The 23,049-nt window shown below is 34.7% G+C and overlaps 1 protein-coding gene across 1 annotated transcript in view; it reads right to left on the reverse strand.

Moving 5' to 3' along the window:
- Positions 1 to 464: 464 nt before the first annotated feature.
- The window catches only part of SLCO4C1 (solute carrier organic anion transporter family member 4C1), a 65,305-nt gene continuing 42,720 nt past the window's right edge, over positions 465 to 23,049 (reverse strand). Inside the window, exons 7-13 of the mRNA XM_047731617.1 lie at positions 21,568 to 21,712; positions 20,961 to 21,156; positions 15,126 to 15,279; positions 11,214 to 11,404; positions 9,871 to 9,935; positions 7,632 to 7,769; positions 465 to 851 (exon numbers count right to left, since the gene is read on the reverse strand). Coding sequence (XP_047587573.1) covers positions 691 to 851; positions 7,632 to 7,769; positions 9,871 to 9,935; positions 11,214 to 11,404; positions 15,126 to 15,279; positions 20,961 to 21,156; positions 21,568 to 21,712 — 1,050 coding nt within the window. The 3' untranslated portion in view covers positions 465 to 690. The remainder of the gene's footprint in view (positions 852 to 7,631; positions 7,770 to 9,870; positions 9,936 to 11,213; positions 11,405 to 15,125; positions 15,280 to 20,960; positions 21,157 to 21,567; positions 21,713 to 23,049) is intronic.

Below are 23,049 nucleotides of genomic sequence, written 5' to 3' on the forward strand. Positions count from 1 at the left end.
GCAAGATTAGCAAATTACTTCCTGGAATTCTTGAGTTAAAGTGACAATATGTATATATAATGCTATTTCTGAACTCACTATATACTGGGACACAAAGACAATCAACCTATATTTTAGTAGTTCAGTAACCTTCTGGGTGAAGGACAGACCAGTGTATAAAACTTAAAAACAAAATAGCTGGTTTCAAATTCCTGAGTTTTCAGTAATAGTTCTTAAAAATCATCACATATATTTGATTAGTTTACATTTTTATACCACAAATTTTCTAAATAAGCCCAAACTACTGACAATGATAATTAAACAAATTGCAAGAAGAAAAGAAATGTCATTTTGTTTCTAAAATGTAAACTTGTAGTTAATAATTGGCTTTTTTTTTTTCTAATTTAGTTTATTAGCTTGTTATTTCACACCTGGACAATGGGAAGAGTGTGTGTGTGTGTGTGTGTGTGTGTGTGTGTGTGTGTGTGTGTGTATTCTGAGGCATTTGGTGGGCTCTGAAGGCACAGGTCTGTTTGTTACATTAAAACAAAAATAAACAAGTTCATAAATGTACAGAAAACACATTTAATTATAAATACCAACTTTTAAAATGTGATTGTCCATACTGGGTAGATAATGCTGTAATGGCAATGTGCACTCTCACAAATGACGGCCAATTTTCCAGCTGTAAACTGGTCTCCATTTTCTACTTCACCCCTCATGTCCTATATGGCTGAGGTCACATTCTACTGAAACCGTACTCACAACTGGATTCTGATTTTCAAATGATGCATCTGTGTCTAATGGTGGTGGCTTATACAAGAAGACTGCAAACCCGTTGAAGAAAATGGTGATAGTTTTACAAGTAACACCTAAATATAAAAACAAAAATTAATCATGCATTTGGGCCTTTAAGTATTAACAAATGAATTGTTTTATTCAGTTTCTTTTTTTTTTTTGGCTTTCTTCGATTCCATTTATAAAGTGAAGACATATTATTTGTCCTTCTCTATCTGACCTATGTCATTTGGCATAATACTATCTAGGTCCATTTATGCTGTGACACAGTAAGATTTCTTTCTTTTTATTGCTGGATAATATTCCACTGTATATATATAAGCCATATTTTCTTTATCCATTCACCTACCAATTGACACATAGGCTACTTTCATAACTTATTATAAATAATACTGCAATAAACATAGGGGTACATACATCTTTTTGGACTGCTGTTTTTGTTTTCTTCATATAAATACCCAGAAATACCCAGAGGTAGAATTACTAGATCACATGGTAGTTTTCTTTTCAATTTTCTGAGGAAACTCCATACTGTTTTCCATAGTGGCTGCACCAGTTTGTATTCCGACCAACAGTGCATGAGAGTTCCCTTTTCTCCACATCCTCACCAATACTTGTTACTACTTCTTTTTGATAATAGCCATTCTGACAGGTGTGAGCTGGTATCTCATTGTGGTTTTGATTTGCATCTCCCTGATTATGGGTGATGGTAAGCATCTTTTCATGTGCCTGTTGGCCATCTGGATGTCTTCTTTGGAGAAATGTCTATGTGATCCTCTGCCTAGCTTTTAATTCAGGCTGTTCGCTTTTGTTGTTGTTGTTGTTATTGAGTTGTATAAGTTCTTTTTATAGTTTGGATATTGACCCCTTATTGGCCATCTCATATCCATGTATCTTCTTCTGTTCAGTAGTTTGCCTTTTCATTTGTTAATGGTTTCCTTCACTGTACAAAAAGCTTTTCAGTTTGTTGTAGTCCCTTTGTCTATTTTTGCTTTTGTTTCCCTGGCTTGAAGAGATAGATCCAAAAAAATATTATGACGGCTACTGTCAAAGAGCTTACTATTTTTTTTCTTCTAGGAATTTTATGGTTTCTGGCCTTGCGTTTAAGTCTTTAATACATTTTGAGTTCATGGCTGTGTATGGTGTAAGAAAGTGGTCCAATTTCATTCTTTTGGATGTAGTTGTCCAGTTTTCCCAGTGTGATTTATTGAAGAGACTGTCTTTCCTCCATTGAATGTTCTTGCCCCCTTAATTGTAGATTAATTGAGCATATAAATGTGGGTTTACTTATGGGCTCTCTGGTGCAACTGTAAAAGGATTGTCTTAATTTTCCTTTCTCATAGTTTACTGTTAGTACAGAGAAATGCAAAAGATTTCTGTATATTAATTTTGTATCCTGAAACTTTTGAATTTATTAGTTCCAAAAGGTTTTTTTTTGGGGGGGGGGATTCCAATACTATGTAAAATAAAAGTGGTGAGTGAATATCAGTGTCATGTTCCTGATCTTAGAAGAAAAGCTTTTAGATTTTTACTGTTGAATATTATTTAGCTGTGGATTTGTCATATTTGGCCTTTATTATGTTGAGGTATATTCCCTTTATACCTACTTTGGTTAGCTTTTATCATAAATGGATGTTGAATGTTTTTCCTATTTTTGAGACAATCATATATTTTTTTATCCTTCATTTTGTTAAAGTCATGTGTCACGCTGATTTTTTTTGTGGGTGTTGAACAAACATTGCATCCCTGAAATAAACCTCACTTAGTCAGCATGTGTGATCCTTTTAATATATTGCTGAATTAAGTTTGATATTTTGTTGAGGACTTTTGCACCTATGTTCATTAGGAATATTGGCTTGTAATTTTCTTTTTTGTAGTGTCTTTGTCTGGTTTTAAATGCTGGGCTCATTAAATGAGTTCCTTCCTCTTCTATTTTTTGGAATAATTTGAAAAGGATAAGTACTAACTCTTAAAATATTTGGTAAAACTTGGGGCGCCTGGGTGGCTCAGTGGGTTAAAGTCTCTGCCTTCGGCTCAAGTCATGATCCCAGGGTCCTGGGATCGAGCCCCGCATCTGGCTCTCTGCTCCACAGGGAGCTGCTTCCTCCTCTCTCTCTCTGCCTTCCTGCGATCTCTCTCTGTCAAATAAATAAATAAAATCTCAAAAAAAAAAAAAAATTGGTAAAATTCACCTACAAAGCCATCTGGACCTGGACCCGGACCTTTGAGGGGAGTGTTTGTTTTGTTTTGTTTTGTTTTGTTGTATTACTGGTTTAATCTCATTACTACCAACTGGTCTATTTTCTATTCAGATTTTCAATTTCTTTAAGATTTAGCTTTTTTTTTTCTATAGCTTTATTATAAAAGTCTTTAAGTCAGGTAGTATAAGTCCTTTCCTGCTCAGTTTTTTTTTTTAATTTTTTTTTATAAACATATAATGTATTTTTATCCCCAGGGGTACGGGTCTATGAATCGCCAGGTTTACACACTTCACAGCACTCACCATAGCACACCCCCGACCCAATGTCCATATTTAAGATTCAGTCTTGAAGATTATATGTTTCTAGGAATATACCCATCACTTCTAGTTTGTCTAATTTGATGGTATATAATTGTTCATAATATTCTTTTATGATCTTTTGCATTTCTATGTTGTCCATTGCAATTTCTCTTCTATCATTTCTGATCTTATTTTTGGGCTCCCTTTTTTTCTTGATGAGTCTAGTTAAAAGCCTGTTGATTTTGTTGATTTTTTCAAGGAATCAGCTCTCAGTTTCACTGATCATTTCTATTGCTTTTTTAGTCTCTATTCCACTTATTTTTGTCTGGATCTTATTACCATCTTCCATATAAGAACTTTGGGCTTTGTTTTTTTCTTCTTTTTCTAGTTCCCTTAAATATAAAGTTAGATTGCTTGAGATTTTTATTGTTTCTTAAGGTAGACCTATATCTGTATAACTATGAATTTCCCTTTTACAACTGTTTTTGCAGCATTCAAAGAATTTTGGAACATTGTGTTTCCACTTTTATTTATCTCATGGTATTTTTTAAATTTCTCTTTTGGGTTTCTTCTTTGATCTCTGGTTGTTCAGTAGGATGTTTTTACATCTTCATATATTTTTGAATTTTCCACTTTTCTTCTTATAACTGATTTCTAGTTTCATATTTTTTGTCAGAAAAGATACCTGATTTAATTTCAATCTTCTAAAACTTATTAAGACTTGTTTTGTGACCTTGCATGTGATCTATTCTGGAGAATGCCCCATGTGCACTTGAATGTGTATTATGCTGTTTTGGGATGGAATCTTCTTTATATATCTATTAGGTCCATCTAATCTATTTAATGTCATAGTTACCTTATTGATTTTCTATCTGGATCATCTATCCATTGATCTAAGAGAGGTATTAAAGTCCCCCACGAATATTGTATTACTGTTTATTTCTCCCTTTACTATTAATATTTGCTTTATAAATTTAGGTGCTATGTTTGGTTTACGAATGCTGTTGTGTTGATTCCTTTATTGTTATGGAATGCCCTTTTCTGTCTTTCATTACAGTCTTTGTTTTAAAGTTTATTTTGTCTGAGATAACTATCACTATTTCAACTTTCTTTCCATTTTCATATAATGTCTATTTCTATCCCTTCATTTTCAGTCTGTGAGCATCTTTAGACTGTAAGTGACCTCGTACAGGTAGCAGATGTAAGGGTCTTATTTTTTTATCCAGACCTTTTGATCATATACCTTTTGATTATAGAATTTAATTCATTTACATTTACAGAAATTATTGATAGGTATGTACTTCTTACCATTTTGTTAACTGTTTTCTGGCTGTTTTTGTAATTCCTCTCTGATCCTTTTTTATTCTCTTTCTCTCTACTCCTGTGGTTTATTTTCTTTAGTGTTTTGTTTAGATTCCTTTTTCTTTTCCTTTCTGTATTTACCATAATTTTTTAATGTGTGTGATTACTGTGAAGTTCACATATAACATGTATATAAACAGTCTCTCTTAAGTTGATGTTAACTTAATTTTGAACGCATGTCAAAACTTGATACTTTTATTCACACCCTCTATGTTTTAGATTTTTGATGACATGTTTCATAACTTTCTTATATTCCCCTAATTATTGTATTTTAAATTACAATTTTGTCTTTTACCCTTAACACTTGCTTTTTAAGAGGCTTATCTACTACCTTTAATATTTATTTACCTTTACTGCTGAGATTTTTGTTTTCATGTTGTATTAATTAGTGCCTTTCTTTTTTAGCTTAGAGAAGTCCCTTTAGCCTTTCTTATAAGGCCAGTTTAGTGGAGATGAGCTTCCTTAGATTTTGCTTACTTCGAAAACACTTCATCTTTCCTTCAACTCTGAATGATAACTTTGTTGGGAAAAGTATTCTTGGTCGGCAGTTTTTTCCTTTCAGTGTTTTGAATATTATTCCACAACTTTCTGGTCTGTGTAATTTCTGCTGAAAAATCTGCTAATAGCCTTATTTGGTTTCCCTTATATATAATTTTTTTTCTCTTGGGGCTTTTAAGATTCTCTATTTGTCTTTATCTTTATCATTTTAATGATAATTGGTTTTGGTGTATTTATTTTCAGGTTCATTTTATTTGGAACTCTCTGGGATTTCTGGACCTGCATGTCTGTTTCCTTCTCTAGATTAGGGAAGTTTTTAGCCATTATTTCTTCAACTGATTTTTCTAGCCCTTTTCTCCCTCTTCTCCTTCTGAGACTCTTAGAATTCAAATGTTATTCCACTCGATGCTCTCCCAGAGGTCCCTCAAAGTATCTTGTCTTTTAATTCTATTTTCATTTTGCTGCTTGAGTGTTTTCCATTGCTATCTTCCAGCTTGCTGCTTCATGCCTCGAATTCATGTATTCTGCTGTTGAACCCCCTATTTTTTAGTTCAGTTATAACTTAGCTTTGGTACTTTCTTATATTTCCTACCTTTTTGTTGAAGCTCTTGCTGTGTTCACCCATTTTTTCCCCCACAACTGGTGAGCAACTTTACAACCATTGCCTTGAACTCTTTATCAGGTAGACTGCTTCTCTCCATTTCCTTAAGGTCTTTTTTCTGCGATTTACTATGGTTTTTGGTTTAGAATCTTTCTTCTCATTTTGCCTGTCTCTCTGTGTTTATCTCTATTCAGTAGGTATAACGGTTACCTCTTTCAGTCTTGAGGTAGTGGGCTTATGTAAGAGTGTTTCATGTGGCCCCAAAACACAATCTTCCCTGGCTACAGACCCAAACCCTCTATGGACATCCCTCATGGGGGCTGCATATCTTCACTGTCTATAATAGGGACACACCTGCTATGTGAGATAGATAAGGCCTGAGGTACCCAGCCAGCCCAGTTTTAGGTTGGTGGGCTGAGTGGGTAAAGCAGGGGTTGGGATGTTCACCTGATTCAGTTGTGGCTTGTCTGCTACATTGGGAGGGTGGAGCTCAGGGAACCTGCCCTCCTGTTTGCATCTTGGCTGCTGAATGGGAAGGATGGGGCTCAGAAAGCTTGCCTATCCTAGTTGTGGTCAGATCTCCGCACAGGGTAAGTGGGGTGCAGAGTACTTGTCCAGCCTGGTTACAGTGCAAGGTGGACAGAGCATGCCCTTTGGTGCTAGCAGGCTAGAAAAGAGCATGGAAAACGGCACTCACTGATTCTGTCACCAGCAAGTTAGGATGAGAGTACAAAAATGGTGCCCACCAGAGCTTGTGTTTCTGGATAAAGTCCCTGCAGGTTCCTACCTCTCCAGAAGCCATTTTAAACTTACGAAGTGGGTCTTCTGTGCTTATATTCTGGGTGCTCTTCATTCTGTTGCTTTTGTGCTGGATCTCAGGACGAGTGGGTTTGCACACAAGCCCTATAAGAGTGGGATCTCTGTTCCCTACAGTTCCGTGTTTCTCTTGGTCTTAATCCCTATTGGTTTTCAAAACCAGATGCTTAGAGATCTTGTCTTCCCAGTGCCAGTCCTCTGCATCAGCATGCCTATTCTGGGACTCAATCCCTTCACTCGTTAAGGATGTCCTCTTCATTTTTGGGATCTCTCTCAATTGTGGAATTAACATGTCTGGGGTAAGGCATGTCTCTGCCTTTCCTACCTTACTCAATGTGTCTCTTTTGTCCTTTGTTATGTGGTGCTGTGTCCAGTGCTAAGATCCTTTTCTTTAGAAATTATTCTATACGTAGCTATAAATTTATTGTATCCATGGGAGGAGAGGAGTTCAGGGTCCTCCTGTGACCAACTTGAAACTTCTAACTCTATTTTTAATTTAAATATATAATTTTTAGGTTGATTTTAAATTTTTAAATATTAACTCCTACAAAACAGGTACACTGGTCTACTTTCTCAGTCTTCATTGTCATATATTGCTTAACCGAGACTATCCAAGGTAGACTACCAAAAGCAAAAAGGGTTAAACATCACAGCTAACCTTTTAAACTATCAAAACATTTCTTACAACATGCTTTAGAGCCAAAGTATATTTCCTTACCTCAGTTCTAAGTGCTTTCCAAAGCCCAGGTACCTAGATAACAATCATTCCAGAGAGTTTCTCAGAATTGTCTTTTAGCTTTTTGTTAGATGTTCAAAACAATTTTTGAAAGAAGTTGTTTAAAAGAAGTGTATGTGATTTTATAAAAGCTAAAATGTTATTCTCTTCAATTTTAGACTGAGTCTTACAACTCATTAAAGCCTTTCATAACTTGCTACGATAACTGATGTCTGCTTCAGAATTTCAGGACAGCCCAACAGCATGGAGTGAGCATTACAAAACTTAAGTAAGTAATAGTAAGACCTTTTTCTCTTGACATCATCAATTTAATCTAAAGTTATCAAGAAATTATCACTTACTTATGGCTACTAGCATATGGGCCATCTTGATGTTATTATAAATCCAGCAAGCTCCTCTAGCTCCACATTCATTAATATCCCACAGAATACATGTGCTGTCAATTGTGAAACCAAATATAATTGGTCCAGGTATTGTGCCTATTGTGAAATATACAATCAGTAAATATTACAGTCTCTAATTAATAGGTTTTTATTATAAATGGTTATAAATATATTTTATATAAACAATAATACAAACTAATCTGCCCATATACAAATCAATCAGGTCATGTACAAGTAAAAGGGATAGAAAGAAATACAGATAAAACATTCTGAAATAATTATATAATTATTATATACTTCCAACCAATTCAGAAAGTAATTATTTACATTAAAAAAATCTGGTATTTATTGGGTTAACACTTAGCTAGATATTTTAATCCACAGCCTTCCTAATTTAATGAATGTGCCTCTGAAATTAGTTATTCTACTTCTTTTTAAGATTTACTTATTTATTTTAGAGAAATTGAGAGGGTGAGCACAGGGAAGCATAGAGGAGGAGAAACTTTAGCAGACTCCTGGCTATGCTCAGAGCCTGACACAGGGCTTGATCTCATGATGCTGAAATTATGACCCAAGCCAAAATCAAGAGTCAGATGTTTAGGGGCACCTGGGTGGCTCAGTGGGTTAAAGCCTCTGCCTTTGGCTCAGGTCATGATCCCAGGGTCCTGGGATCAAGGCCCCGCATCGGGCTCTCTGCTCCACAGGGAGCCTGCTTCCTCCTCTCTCTATCTGCCTCTCTGCCTACTTGTGATCCCTGTCTTTCAAATAAATAAATAAAATTTTTAAAAAAAAAGAGTCAGATGCTTAACCAACTGCACTACCCTGGGACCCTAGCTATTCTACTTTTTAAAAATCAAAATTATTTGTACGTGTTATGTGCATGTGTATGTGCGTGCATGACAGCGCAACTGTGTATGTGTGTACACACACACACACACACACATCAACATGCCTGGGAATACTATCTCAAACACACCCCCTCCCTTGCATGAAGTCATGAGGTACTAAATTTTCATATATTTAAGGAGTTTCTAACTGATACAAAATCAAATACATTTCTCAAAGATTTTAGCTACATCCACCTTGTTCTTTCATGACCTGCAACATGGCAGAGTCAAAGGAGCACTGGACTGAGAGTAAGGATACCATTCTTCTAGTCTCATTTTCACCACAAATCGTATAATTATGGACAAATTCTTAAATGTCTCAGAGCCTTAATTTATTCATCTGAAAAGGGGAAAGTTGGTCTATGTGATCTCTATTGTCCCTGCTTTAGTTTTTGTTTTTATAAATGATCTCAGTATTATGTGTATAATATTGTGGGTATAATCATATACACATATAATTATATGTATAACACAATATTTCTGTCCTTCTACATCTTGCTACATATTTCTACATATTCTTTCTACAATATTTTCCATAAAATCTTCCAACAATTCTCAATTACCCACAATACTATGTCATACTTTCATTTAAGTGTTTTAACTCATTATTTTTCATTGTTGATGCAACATAATTATTTCCCAAATGGAGATAAATGCTGGGAGAAAAGGAATTACCAGAGTTATAAGTATGATTTCATCATAATTTATGTTGGTAATAGGCTTTACATGGATAGGAAAAAAATTTATGTATTTTACTATACTCTATTAAACATATGTTCATGATCCTATGCTGTATTTTAAATAAATAAGACATACTCCTGAAAGTTATATTTGGGGTTTTTGTGTGTGTGTTTTTAAAGATTTTATTTATTTATTTGACACAGAGAGAGAGATCTCAAATAGGTAGAGAGGCAGGTGGAGAGAGAGGGGGAAGCAGGCTTCCCGTTAGCAGAGAACCCAATGTGGGGCTCAATCCCAGGAACTCTGAGATCATGACCTGAGCCGAAGGCAGAGCTTAAGCCACTGAGCCACCCAGGCACCCCTAAAGTTATATTTGTAGTAGAATATAGAATAGAATTGGAAACAACTGTTAACCAATCAGGTAAATGAAAAGAAAGCCATTATTTTCTTACGTGATATATAAACAATACTACATATTAAATATTAGAAAACAGCTTTTTTCAATGACAATTATAAAGTTTTCCATAACATAAATTAATTATTTTCTATGTACATACTGTGAGGACACCAATAGCACTAATGAACAAAAATAACCAACAGTCACCAATGAATTAAGAAAAACAGCATACCTAATAATCGAAGAAGCATAAACTGTATTCCCAATGCTAGGGACCGCTGCCTATGATGAACACATCTGGAGATATCAAATACATGTTAAACCAAAAGTGGCTGTATAGTATATTTACTCTTTGAGCAAATTTATTTTTATACTAGCTTAGCATTTCTAGATTAAAGTAAATGTTATATGCATGAAATAAACTATTTGTAACAGCTCATATACAGTTCAACCTTTTGGAACTATAAAAGAAGAAAAATGACATGTGAACTAAAATACTACAAATACAAGTAATACCAAAAGGGTCAAATAAAGCTTAACAAATATATTGAATATGTATGAATTGTAACAAATGTAAAAAAGAAAGGATATTTATTAGTAAGACTTATTTTTAACTATCCCCTTAAGTCACAAGCAAATAATTCCTACTCTAACTTACTAACTTTGAGATAGAAGTCATACCTACAGGATAAGGTACAAATGTGGGTCAATGTAAAACAGTTGCTGAGGCTCAATCTTATTTTAAGTAACGATTATCAAAGATGAATGAAACGTGATGCTGGCACATAAGAGTTAGATAGGAGAAAAGAGATCAACATGCAGTTGAAAGGTAATGCAGATAATTTTTAAAAGTGAAGTTTTAAAAAAACATTTTCTCAATTCTCTAAATAACTCCAAAGTCCACATAAGATAATCTTAACAGACAACTTAATAGTTTTAGACTGAATCTCTAAAATTTCCAATTGACAAAAAATTTTGTGAAAAGGTAGTATCGGGGAACAAAAACTGAAGAGTAAAAAAGCTCGAGTTTGTTAGGAAAGACATAGAAAGGCTGATGAACTTGAGAAAGGGCAGACAGAAAATATTTTTATCAAGTGATGTAGAAGGAGAAAGAGCAACTTGAATGAAGCTCAGAAACTACTAAGAGCCGGGGGGCGGTTAGCTTCTCATCCAGCAGAGCACTGTTTACACGACGGCTGAATATTACAACACCTACTACGTAAGGTAGGATTCTGTCATTCTGATTCTGACATAGGTGTAATGCACTGTATTTCCATCACACTCAAACACAGTCCAACAGCTTCAACTGAAGCCTCACGAAAGAGGCAGAGAACAAAAGTCAAGTATATTCCAGCTAGGTAAGATTAAGACATTTTCACATACATGATCATATTTAAACCTCATTCCTCTGGGGTTTGATGAAGTAGCTTTTCCAGGCCATGGAACTAACGATTTTATGAGAACCAAATTAATATCGGAACCAATGGTCAAGAGACGCCCAACTGAACCCTTGAGTCCATATTCTTTTCAACGACCACGTCTTAGGGATGGCAAATTTCACAATATAATACATACCTTAGGATGGACACAGTTATAGGAGTACCAGCCATAAATGTAAAGATAATTGTAGCAAACAAAATGCCAAGGAAAATGGGCAACTTTGCACATCGGTTTTCACATTTTCCAGCTTTAGCTTCTAAATCAAAATTTGCCAGAGTAGGTGTCATTTCTGTATTCTTTGCAATACAGGAACAGTTGTAATATACCTAGAAACATTAGACAAGAAAATATTGAAAGTACTTATCTTGAAAACATATTTTTAAAGATCTATTTGAGAGAGAGAGAGAGAGAGTACAACAGGGGAAGGGACAAAAGAAGAGGGAGAGAGAGAAAATCTTCCAACAGTCTCCCCACCGACCACAGATCCCAACACAGGGCTCCATCCTAGAACCCTGGAATCACGACCTGGGCCCAAATCCAGAGTCAGCCACTTAATCGACTAGGCCATCCAGGTGCCCCTCTCAAAAACATATTTTATAATTTTAAGTTAGGTGCTCTCTAGAGATGGCAAACATTTTACATAGTCTTAACCTGTACACAACAAATAATGCTGAGAAAGAGTAATTAACTCTTGGTCATATTTATGGTCTGTATTTGAGTTTTGTGTTCATTAATTCAAATCATAACCTACTATTGACTATGACTTATAAAATAAATTGACAAGAATATAACAATGACCAGATCTCATATTCTAGACTACTTCTAATGGATCATAATTGTTCAAATAGTTTTCTAATATAGAAGGCAAAGAAGCATGTAGGGTGACAATCTCACTCTCTGCATTAGTTGGAAAGGACAAACACTGTAATTCAACAAGCCCCACAGTAAAATCAAGTAATATATTACAAGTCTCTAGGCGGAAAAAAATGCTACTTTCAACTAAACTACTACAACTTTTCTAAACTTTTTATAATTGCTTTACTGAAAGGAAACTATATGCCTTCTAAGATTACATAAGTATGACAATAAAAAACTAGAAGTTATTACTTCATTATCCTGAAGCCTATTTTATATGTAAATATAAAATATTAACTGTTTAATATAAATATACATATAAATTAATAATATAAAGTATTAAAAGGTAACATGTTAAAAGATCACAAGTATCACTTTTATAGGAAGAGAACTGAGAGTTTAAAAAGTTTGTAAGGCATAATTATTTTTTAAAGGTTTTTTACACCTCAATTCTTATCCTTACTATAAATCTTTTTACATGTTTAGGGCCCCAATAAAGTCAGAGTAAAGCCAAAGAAATCAAAGGGAAATGGTTCCTTTACTATTCTGAAGGCCAGAAACCTTTTCTCAGTGCTAAAAGCAATCTAAAGCCACTGGCACTGATTCAGGATGTCCAAATATGCAAATGATACTCCCAAAATGGAATTTTACATATTCAGCAACTGGATATATAAAATAATAAAGAAATACAGCCTTTTAAAATTTTAAGAGAAAAGTATTTTCTATCTCAAAGTAAATTTACACCTCTCTTAGATAAAAATATATACAATTTTGTTTGCACTATAACTATACCTAGCTGTCAGTCAATATCTGTTTTGGTGTTTGGGTCACTAGTTTAAAATATAAGACTAATATTTTTGTGAACAAATGTACATAGGTATTTACTATATTATTAACAATGTATTTTGCCTATTTGAAACATGACATTAAGAAAAAAAAAATCCTGTGAAAAAATGAGTTGTTACATGGACTAAATGGACATGAGAAAGCCAGAATGAATAGAAAATATGGAAGTCAAGATAATCTGTTTTTCCTAAATAATCCCTAGAAGATTAATTTGCTAGTTAAGATGGTAATTACAGTATTTGGAGAAAAATATAAATATCAAATTAATCATATCAAAATAACCCATTCCAATTAAAATGTGCTCTGGCTATTAGATTTTTTTTCTTTTTTGTTGGGGGTGGTTTCTGTATGCAGGGTAGTATTTGTGTCTAACATTTTTAGTTATGTGAGTAAAACCCTACAAATATCTCCTTGTTGTAATCTTTTTCTAAATAGAGTTAGTCAATAACACTTCTTAATCATATTTTAGACACAAGAAAACAATACCTATATATCCGCCTCTGAAAGGAACATTTAGCTACCTTACACTTATTTCTGACTCTGTAATATGCATCATGCTCACTGGTGGAATTCGATTCCTTGTAACTGACACAAACACGTAATTTTCTCAATCTGTTTTGAAACTAAAGCAATCCCAGAGGTCTACTGGTTTGAAGATGTCTACTGTTGAAGTCAACAGACTTGAGACCTCAAAAATCTTCCTGATCCCTTTTATTTTTCAGAGACACCTAATAGTAATGATCTAATTAGTTTAACCCAAGGATTAAAACTGCACATATGGCATCCACATCTATTAGGTCTACCATGAGTCACCACAGACGTTTCTTCCGCCATATTTTTCAATGTTCTTAGATGATCATTTAAAAAATCTATAAGCTAGGTAATATGAAAAAAATGTACCTTGTTTCTCATACTCTTAACTTCCTTCAGGAAGATCAAATCCTAGTATGTTCAGACAAACTTCTACTGTATTTATTACAGTACACATAAGACCATTACACATAAGACCATTAAAGCTATGTATATATATGTACATGAACATACATAGATTTATGTATTTATGAACATACAAATGTGTTCAAACACACACACACACACACACACACACACATCCATGTTGGTCTTAGAAGAAATCTAAAGTAATTTTATGGGTCATTTCAATTATCTATTTCTACTTATTTATATAGAAATCTTTTTTTGCAATCTTAAACTTCTCTTTATATGGAAAAACGAATGCCATTTCATTATTCTCCATTTCAAATATTCATGACTGTGCTGTTTTATCATATAATTCTTACATATCTTATTCATTGTGATGTCTTATATAATAGTATATATTTCCCTTAGGTCTTCTTAAAGTTATCACATTATCTATTAATGCATAACTTATGTACTATAAATAATCTGTATGTTATTTTTGCCCCCAACGCTTAAATTTAGCTAAGATGAAATCCAATAAAATTGGGGAAATTGGAGGGGGAGATGAACCAGGAAAGACTGTGGACTCTGAGAAACAAACTGAGAGTTTTATAGGGGAGGAGGATGGGGGGTTGGGTGAACCTGGTGGTGGGTATTAAGGAGGACACTATTGCATGGAGCACTGGGTGTGATGCATAAACAATGAATCTTGGAACACTGAAAAAAATAAAATAAAATTACAAAAAAAAATAAATAAATAAAACAGCTCACCAACCATAAAAAAAAAAAATTCTATTGGATTCTCTTAAACCATTTAACTGTTAAAAAAACCTATCTAGGTAAACTAATATGAATTTTAATCTAGAATTAAAAATAAATTTGTATTTGAGAATTAATGATATGAGTATTTTAAAATGAATCCATGGTACAGCAAATAAAAGCCACAAATATTTATTATGCTTCTATTATTATATACATGGTATTTAGTAAGAATAGACATTCTCTGACTTCTAGGAGCATAAAGTATGGCTGAGAAAAAATTAAAACTATAAAAATGTAAATATTTCACTATTATCAGAAGTAATGTTACAAAGATGAATGTGAATAACTGAAAAATTGATTTTTTTCACATTTAGTGTGTCTGAGATATAAAGGAAGAAGAGTCTTTTTCAGCTGGTGTGCTCAGGGACTTAAAATAACAAATTTAAAGCGTACATTATTATTGATAATAGGTGCAATGTTGTACAGCAGATCTCTAGAGTTATTCATCTAACTAGACTGAAACTTTATGTCTGGCTTCTGAATGAAGGAGTAGTGCGAGCAAGGGAAGATCAAGCCCTACATAATTCCGCTAGAGGGATAAAGATGGCTATCCCTACATATACAAACACACGGCCTCATTAAAGCAAAGTAGAAGACACAAGTTACCTTTAGATGTCTTTTTGAAATATAATTTTTACAACCTGCAAAGCAGGGAGAAAAATACTGGATTCCATCTCCTCCACAGACGGGATAATAATACGATCGCAGGCAGTTACAATTGCTATTACAAGGAGCAGTCAAGTTTCCCAGCTTTCCTGTCCTGTCAACAAGAAATGAAATAAGGGCAAATTACCTATGTTATAACTTAATGAACAGTTCAGAAGCATTGCTATATCTTGCCATTCCACCAATTATTTACTTGCTCAACACATATTTAATTACTTAACAAATAAAACAAACAAAATATCTGCCTTTTCACATAGAATTTAATTTCTTATGGGAGAGACAGAAGCAGTATAAACAATACTTATATAATGTATGTCCGTGATAAGAAAAATAGGCAGGGCAAGCAAATAAAACAAAGTTTCTCCTTTGGCACTAGATTATTTTTTCAAGAAGTGGCAGGGAAGGGAGGGATGATTTTGTGGATTGTAAGATGTTTAGCAGCATCTCTGGTCCCTACAGACTAGATGCCAGTAGCACCCCTCAGTTACGACAACCAAAAGGTCTGCAGACACTACCAAATTCCTCTGGGGTGCTGGCAAAATTTTAAAACTAGAAGGATGAATAAAATAATGGCATTCAACATAGTCATTTTATCAGTGGGAAAAATTGGGCCCCAAGAGATTATGTTACTTTTCTGTCTTTGCCAAAATCCTGGTTCCCAGGCTCAGTTGTGCTCCATGCTGCTTCTTAATAGGATGCAATACCTTTGGTAAGGTAAAGGGTTACTTTAAGCAAAAACATTTCTCCAGTTCTTACTTATTCATTCACTCAACCAATAAACACTGAGCAAATGCTGGGCCCTATGTTAGGTATCAGGAATACAAAGCTGAGTAAGGTCCTCAAAGATCTCACAGTCTAGGAGCAGAGATGGACACAGATAATTAGACACTAACATGGTTGAGTAGTTACAGGTATTTACAAAGTGTACTTTAGAAGCACTGAAGAAGGTCAAGGCAAAGTCTGGGTGAGTGTCTTTAGGAACTTCTCTCTGACCGAGTCTTAAATGATGAGTAACAGTTGGATAAATGGGGAATGTGTAGGGTACTTCAGAGAAGCTGGTACAAAGGCGTAAAGGGGAGAAATAGCATCCTCTACGGACAAATATGAATGATACCTGAGGCAGTGAATGATCGGAAATGTAGCTGGAGGGGTCAGAGACCAGATTATTGGGGACTTTAACCTATTTCTGAAAAGTAATCAAAGTAGTTTTACACTGGGAAGTGAGACCGTCAAAAGCACATGTTAAAGAAAGAACGCCAGTAGTGATACGGGGTAATGAATTTAAAGGAAGGAGACAAATTACAATATCCCAGGCAGTAAGTTATGACAATAGACATTGTCTATATGTAGGAGAACCAAAATAGAACATTTGATTAAAGGAGACAGATTTGAAAAACATCCTGGATGTAGAATCATCCAAAAGATGGGATGCGTGATTTGGTATTTTAAGATGGGAACAGGATGAAACAGTTGAGAGTGACTTCTACGGTCTAACTTGGCGTTTTGCAGTTTTATACACATTGAGGTTAAGAGTCTTAAAATTTGGTGAAGAAATCTGGCCTGCAGCTGGATATTTTAATATCGTTTGCATAGAAATTGGCTGATGCCGTGATAATGATAAGATCAGCCATATGAGGAGCATAGAGTGAGAGGAGTACAGAGGTCTCAGGAGTCCGCTTATTTCATGAATACATAGTGAGCTCCAATTATGTGCTAGACTCTACTTTAAGTGATGGAAACAAACCTAAAAGAAATAAAGAGAGACAAAGATAGAGATAGAGAAAGGGAGGGAGGAAGAAAGGGAAAAGTTAGGCGGGGGTGGACAGAAGGAAAGGGATAATAAAACCCCTCTTCATAGATACCGTGAAGCTAACTTCCTTGCACTGGAGGTCAGAATCGGTAAATGAGGGCTTCATCTAAAGATCAGAAGGTAATAACTGCTCTATTAGAAAGCGAGGGTATGTAAGGGGTAGGTGGAGAATAAAGAGCTCATGAAAGAGACTGAAGGACACAAAACACATTGGAAGCAAATCAGGGGAAGTTTGAAGGAAACGTGATCAAAGAGTAAACTAAATAATTTGTCACTCTGCCTGGAGTCTCTTCTCCTAATCGATTCCACGGGCTGCTGCTAAATTTCTTTATCAAGCACTCTTTTACTCACAAGAAAAAGCATTCTGGTATTCCTACAACTAGCTTACCGTATAGGCACACAAGTACAGCGACGAGAAAAATACTATCCCTTCAATCCTAGAAACAGCCTCTATACATTTTTTTAAATTTTTTTTAAATTTATTTATTTGTCAGAGAGAGAGAGAGAGAGAGCGAGCGAGCGCACAAGCAGGCAGAGTGGCAGGCAGAGGCAGAGAGAGAAGCAGGCTGCCCGCGGAGCAAGGAGCCTGATGTGGGGCTCGAGCCCAGCACCCTGGGATCATGACCTGAGCCAAAGGCAGAGGCTGCACCGACGGAGCCATCCAGGTGTCCCGAGCTGCTATACATTTTTAAATTTAAATTTTCCAATATATAATTCTCACACGACCAATGACTACTGAGAACATGAAAATATAAAACTGTATGATGAGAACTTCAGTAGAAACAGAGAAATGCAGCATATATTCCTTACTTTCAAGGTTATATAAGCCACTGAAGTCTACATATTTTATAAAGATGTACTGCCCGAGATAAAGGGGAAACTATTATTAGGAAAATAACCAATGCTTGCAAAGTTTATTAAAGGGTCTTAATATTACACGTAGTATTTTTTTAAATATAAAATATTTTAAATTATAATATTTTTGAGTATTTAAATCATATATGCATGTGTATAAATGCACACATCCATACATATAAGTAACACGTTTGTCACAAATAGAATTTAAATGTTAATTTCTTATTCAAATCCAAACTATTCTATAATTAGGCCTCTCCCATAAGCAAAGATTTCCTAAACCTATTACAACATCCTAATAGGTATGTTTCTTTAAGGTGCTGTTTCATATAAGCAAAGAAATTCTAGCTAGAGACCAGATATATAAAAAATACTATGTGTACTTACTACAGTATTTCATACTTATGAGGTTCTAAGTATAAAGTAAAACAAAAATCACCACCACCAACACTTATTGCCAAAACAGACCCAACCTGCGTGTAGATTGTCACGGCAGTAAGAGAATTATGGGAAGTTTTAATAATTAACAGATTCTAGAAATGACAGTCTCCTTCAATTGCTGTGCCCATATTAAACATTTAAAAATGAATTTATGTAGAATATTATAAATACTAATAATATCCCCTGAAATAATCAGTATTGTTGATTTTAAGTTATATATATATATTTATCTGTTTGACGGGGTTTTAAAGATTTTATTTATTTATTTGACAGAGAGAAATCACAAGTAAGCAGAGAGGCAGGCAGAGAGAGAGGAGGAAGCAGGCTCCCGATGTGGGGCTCGAACCCAGGACCTGGGATCATGACCCGAGCCGAAGGCAGCGGCTTAACCTACTGAGCCACCCAGGTGCCCCTGTTTGACGGGGTTTTAAATGAACTTACCGATAAGCCTAACTCATTAATTCAGTCAAAAAAGCAGTTTTTAACCAGCTGTGATTACAAGGCAAGGGCAAAAACTCGCATTGCCTCACTCTACTAGAAACTCTACATTTTCATTACTTCTTTCTTCCACTAAGCTTCTTAGTCTATTCTTCTTTCCAAATATACTCACATACATGTGTTTCTTGGATGAGACTATACTGACTAGCTGCCCATGCCATGTACATTTTAATACGCAGCACACAGAGCTAAAACTGAGAATTTGGGACCACAGAGACAAAACAATCTGACAATGTCTCACCTCTTTTGTGACATTAAACTCTGTCTCTATCTATATTTATATCTAAACACACACACACCCCTCCAAGCTGACACCTTCTCACTTGTCTTCCTTCCTGTCCATAGGCTAAGAACAACTTGACTGGTAGTCACTCATGCTTAAGGTTGAAAAATATCAAATAGATTCACATCTACGTCATTTATTTTTCAAGGTGATTAACTAGTGTTAAACTTTCTAGAACTTTCTGTTCTTCTAAAAGGAACATACAAAAAAAAAACAAGTGGTTTCTCAGGATATGCTTGGGCAAAGTTTGTAGGTGTGAAAGGTTGCAGAGCTCACCTCTATCCACCTTTTGACATTTCCAGGTACTTTTTTTATTTATAGGCATATGACTTAAGTCCCATTCAAACTGGTAACTGAACCTAGCCTTTACTCTTAGCATTCATCGCTAACATATTTCCTTTGCCTCTCTCTCTTCTCAAAGCTCTTTTTATCCTTAAAGAATATTTAAGTCCATACCCTTCCTGAATCTTATTAAATGAAACTGAAAAGCTCTCTTTCTTTTGAATTTCATAGCCCTTTGTATGTCTCCCATTACCTAATGCATTGTTCATTTACCATTTTGTTTCCCAATCTCTCCGGCTACATTGTAAACTCCTTTAGAATACAGATTCTGTCATAAAGGTCAGTTAGAGGATGTAGTCAACAAATGTTGAATAAATGTAGTGGATCTGAACTTAACATTGCTCAGCAATGAACAGCAGCTACAAATCTTAATCGCTACTGGCAAACTCATCCAAACAAACTACATTCTGTTTAGGTTATTGGAATGCCATATTCTACAAAACTGTGGAGTCCTTGACCTGGATGGAGTAACAGTTCCTTCAATAGCCTCAAACACATGCAATGAAACAAAGCAGCAAGGTTTAAATGCACCACTTGCAATGCCCTCCTGCCTGATCCCCTAACTCACGGTTTAGGATTTCAAAATCAAACAAACAAGACAAAGAAAGATAAAATGATCACACCACTTATAAGTAAAAACATATTTACAGGTCAGAACAAGAAGAAGTCATTTATTTCTCTACGATAAACATGAACTCCTATAGGAGAAACATACATACATACATACATACGTAAGAAACAGTAATCATTACTATAACCTCGGACTACCTCCTTTTTAATTTCTCTCCTAGACTATTTTCAACCTACCTAATACATGAATTTCATCAGAGGGAGTCACCTCTATTTTTAAAGACTTAAATCAATAGCAACATAAAATGTGAAATTCTCCCTAGGATGTGAATCCCTTCAGGAGACTCAAGATTCTGTTATATTCATCTCTGTATCCCTGAACATAGTACCCAGGATAGAATAGATGCTCCTTAAAATTGCTCTCCGAATAAATACCCAAAGTTTAGTAAGATGTCAATTATCTAAATGAAACAAAACAAACCTACATTTTTTTTTTATAGGAGAAAGTCTTCCAGTTTAAAAAAAACACAGTCTTTCATTATTTGATTCAAGAAAGCATAAACTTAGAAATATGCACATTGTGTAGGTAGGAGTGAGTCCATCATAGTAAATGAGAAGAGGAAGTAAAAAGGACATGCTGATGAAAGAATTGGGCAAGAGTGCCAGGGTGACTCAGTTGGTTGGGTGACTGCCCTTGGCTCAGGTCATGATCCCAGAGTCCCAGGATCGAGTCTTGCATCGGGGCTCCCAGATCCATGGGGAGTCTGTTTTTTCCTCTGACCTTCTCTCCTCATGCTCTCTCTCACTCTCTCTCTCTCAAATAAATAAATAAAATCTTAAAAAAAAAAAAAAAGAACTGGGCTAGCTCCAGTTATATTTCAATAAAGAACAGATGTAATTATTATTTAAAAAAAAGAAAACATGCACATTTTTTATTACCCTGATATTAATACCAAAAACACTGAAATATATTTACCCATTATATAATTCAGACACACCAGCAAATGGCTCATTTTCACAGTTGGCATAAACAAATACAAAACTCAGTGCAAACGCAACTAAAGATGTGAGCAAAGCAAACTTCATTGAGTTTTTACATGTCATTTTGAGCTTTGAAACAAGGATACCACCTAAAATCTGACCAAGAGCAGCTCCAGGAATTAAAACAGCCCCTGATGAGGAAAAAAAACAAAACACAGAAAGTAAGAACACATACAAGTACTCAGTTACTCAGATGACAACTAGAAAACAAGCAAACATCAAAAACAAATATTGTTTTAACATATGACTTACTATCACGTGATTTAGAAACCTATGAATAAAATAATGGTTATGTCAAGAGATTAATAAAATTAATATACTGAATATTAAGATCAGCAAATATTCTCTTTAGCTACACAGCCTCTGTATTTCTCATTCATACAACAGACTAATATCAGAAAATCAGAAACTTGTATCTAAATCAGTAGAGTTTAAATTTTAAAAAGTGGGGCTATCCAGAGTATACACTATTCTAACAAGCACTTAATGTGGTAAAGTAAAATTATTTAGATTAAACTCGAATAAAGAGGAAAATGGTTTACCTGCAAGGGTGGCTGCAAAGCTGGAAGACAATCCAAACTGATTTTCTATAAATTTAGGTAAAAATGTAGCAAACCCAGTAGTAATTAAGGCTTCTGAAGAAGTTGAAATAACTAAACACATAAAGACAGCATTCCCCATCAAATTCTAAGGAAAAAATATAGTTCATCAAATGAGTAACTATGATTATACTGCAAAATGAAGCATTAGAATAGCAGCATGATAAAATGACAAAATTTTAATAAATACAGCATATTTATAAAACTTCAGCATTTTCTCCAGTATAAAGGCATAAATATGGAATATTAATAGCTTTACATATATTACATTGAGAACACTGATATGTGCAGGACCTAGAGAACTGACCGGTGATTCATTAAGAGGGTGACTGTGCCTTATCATATACAGAGACTGAGTAAAGCAGGTAAAAGCAGGCATGGAAAGGTTCCCTTCCCCTGTCTACTATAAATCTCCATATATTAATTCTACCCCTTGTCTGATTTATTTCACTGTGTTTTGAATTTCCATGTCTAATAAATGAACTCGACTACAAGCACAGATGAGAATGGTCTCAGCAAATTTGTACTGTTCCATGAGTAAAGGACTCATTACTGAAGAACTTGGGTAGTTATAGAGTAATTTTAAATGTGGATTGCTAGACTTCTCAGAATCTTTTCCATCTATCAGGGGAGAGTATAGAGATATTAATAAGCCAATTTATCTAATCATAAGGTGAAACCAAATTATAGTTCTAGAATATTAAATGCAAAAAAAATTTCAATCAAACAAAATACACACAAGTACACACCCACGCACAGGAGTAACAAAGGGGCAAGATAAGAGAGTTAGAAGTCAGATCCAGATGATCTAACATAAGAATAATAATAATGACAAAAGGAGAAAAAGTATCTGAATGAAAACATTCACTATTTTTAAAAAATAATAATAGCAGAGAATATTCAAATCCTCAGATTAAAAAAGATAATGGATTCCTGGCAAGGATTAATGAAAAAACACATATAATTGAGGCATAACCTAACAAACTGCCTGAAATTGTGGAGGGCACGTATTGCATGGAGCACTGGGTGTGGTGCATAAACAATGAATTCTAGTACACTGAAAAGTAATTAAAAAAATAAAAAAGAATTGGGGGCGCCTGGGTGGCTCAGTGGGTTAAAGCCTCTGCCTTCGGCTCGGGTCATGATCCCAGGGTCCCGGGATGGAGCCCCACATCGGGTACTCTGCTCAGCAGGGAGCCTGCTTACTCCTCTCTCTCTGCCTGCCTCTCTGTCTACTTGTGATCTCTGTCAAATAAATAAAATCTTTTTAAAAAAATAAATAAAAATAAATTAAAAAAAAATTTTTTTAAAAGATGCATGAAAAAATCTATAAATTTGTAAATGGAGATACGCAAGAATCACACTAACATGGAACTTCTCATTTACAACACATTTAAGTAGAAAAGTGCAAGATAACACCCACAA

The sequence above is a fragment of the Lutra lutra genome, chromosome 5 (genome assembly GCF_902655055.1).
Source record: "Lutra lutra chromosome 5, mLutLut1.2, whole genome shotgun sequence".
In the NCBI taxonomy this organism is placed as follows: domain Eukaryota; kingdom Metazoa; phylum Chordata; class Mammalia; order Carnivora; family Mustelidae; genus Lutra; species Lutra lutra.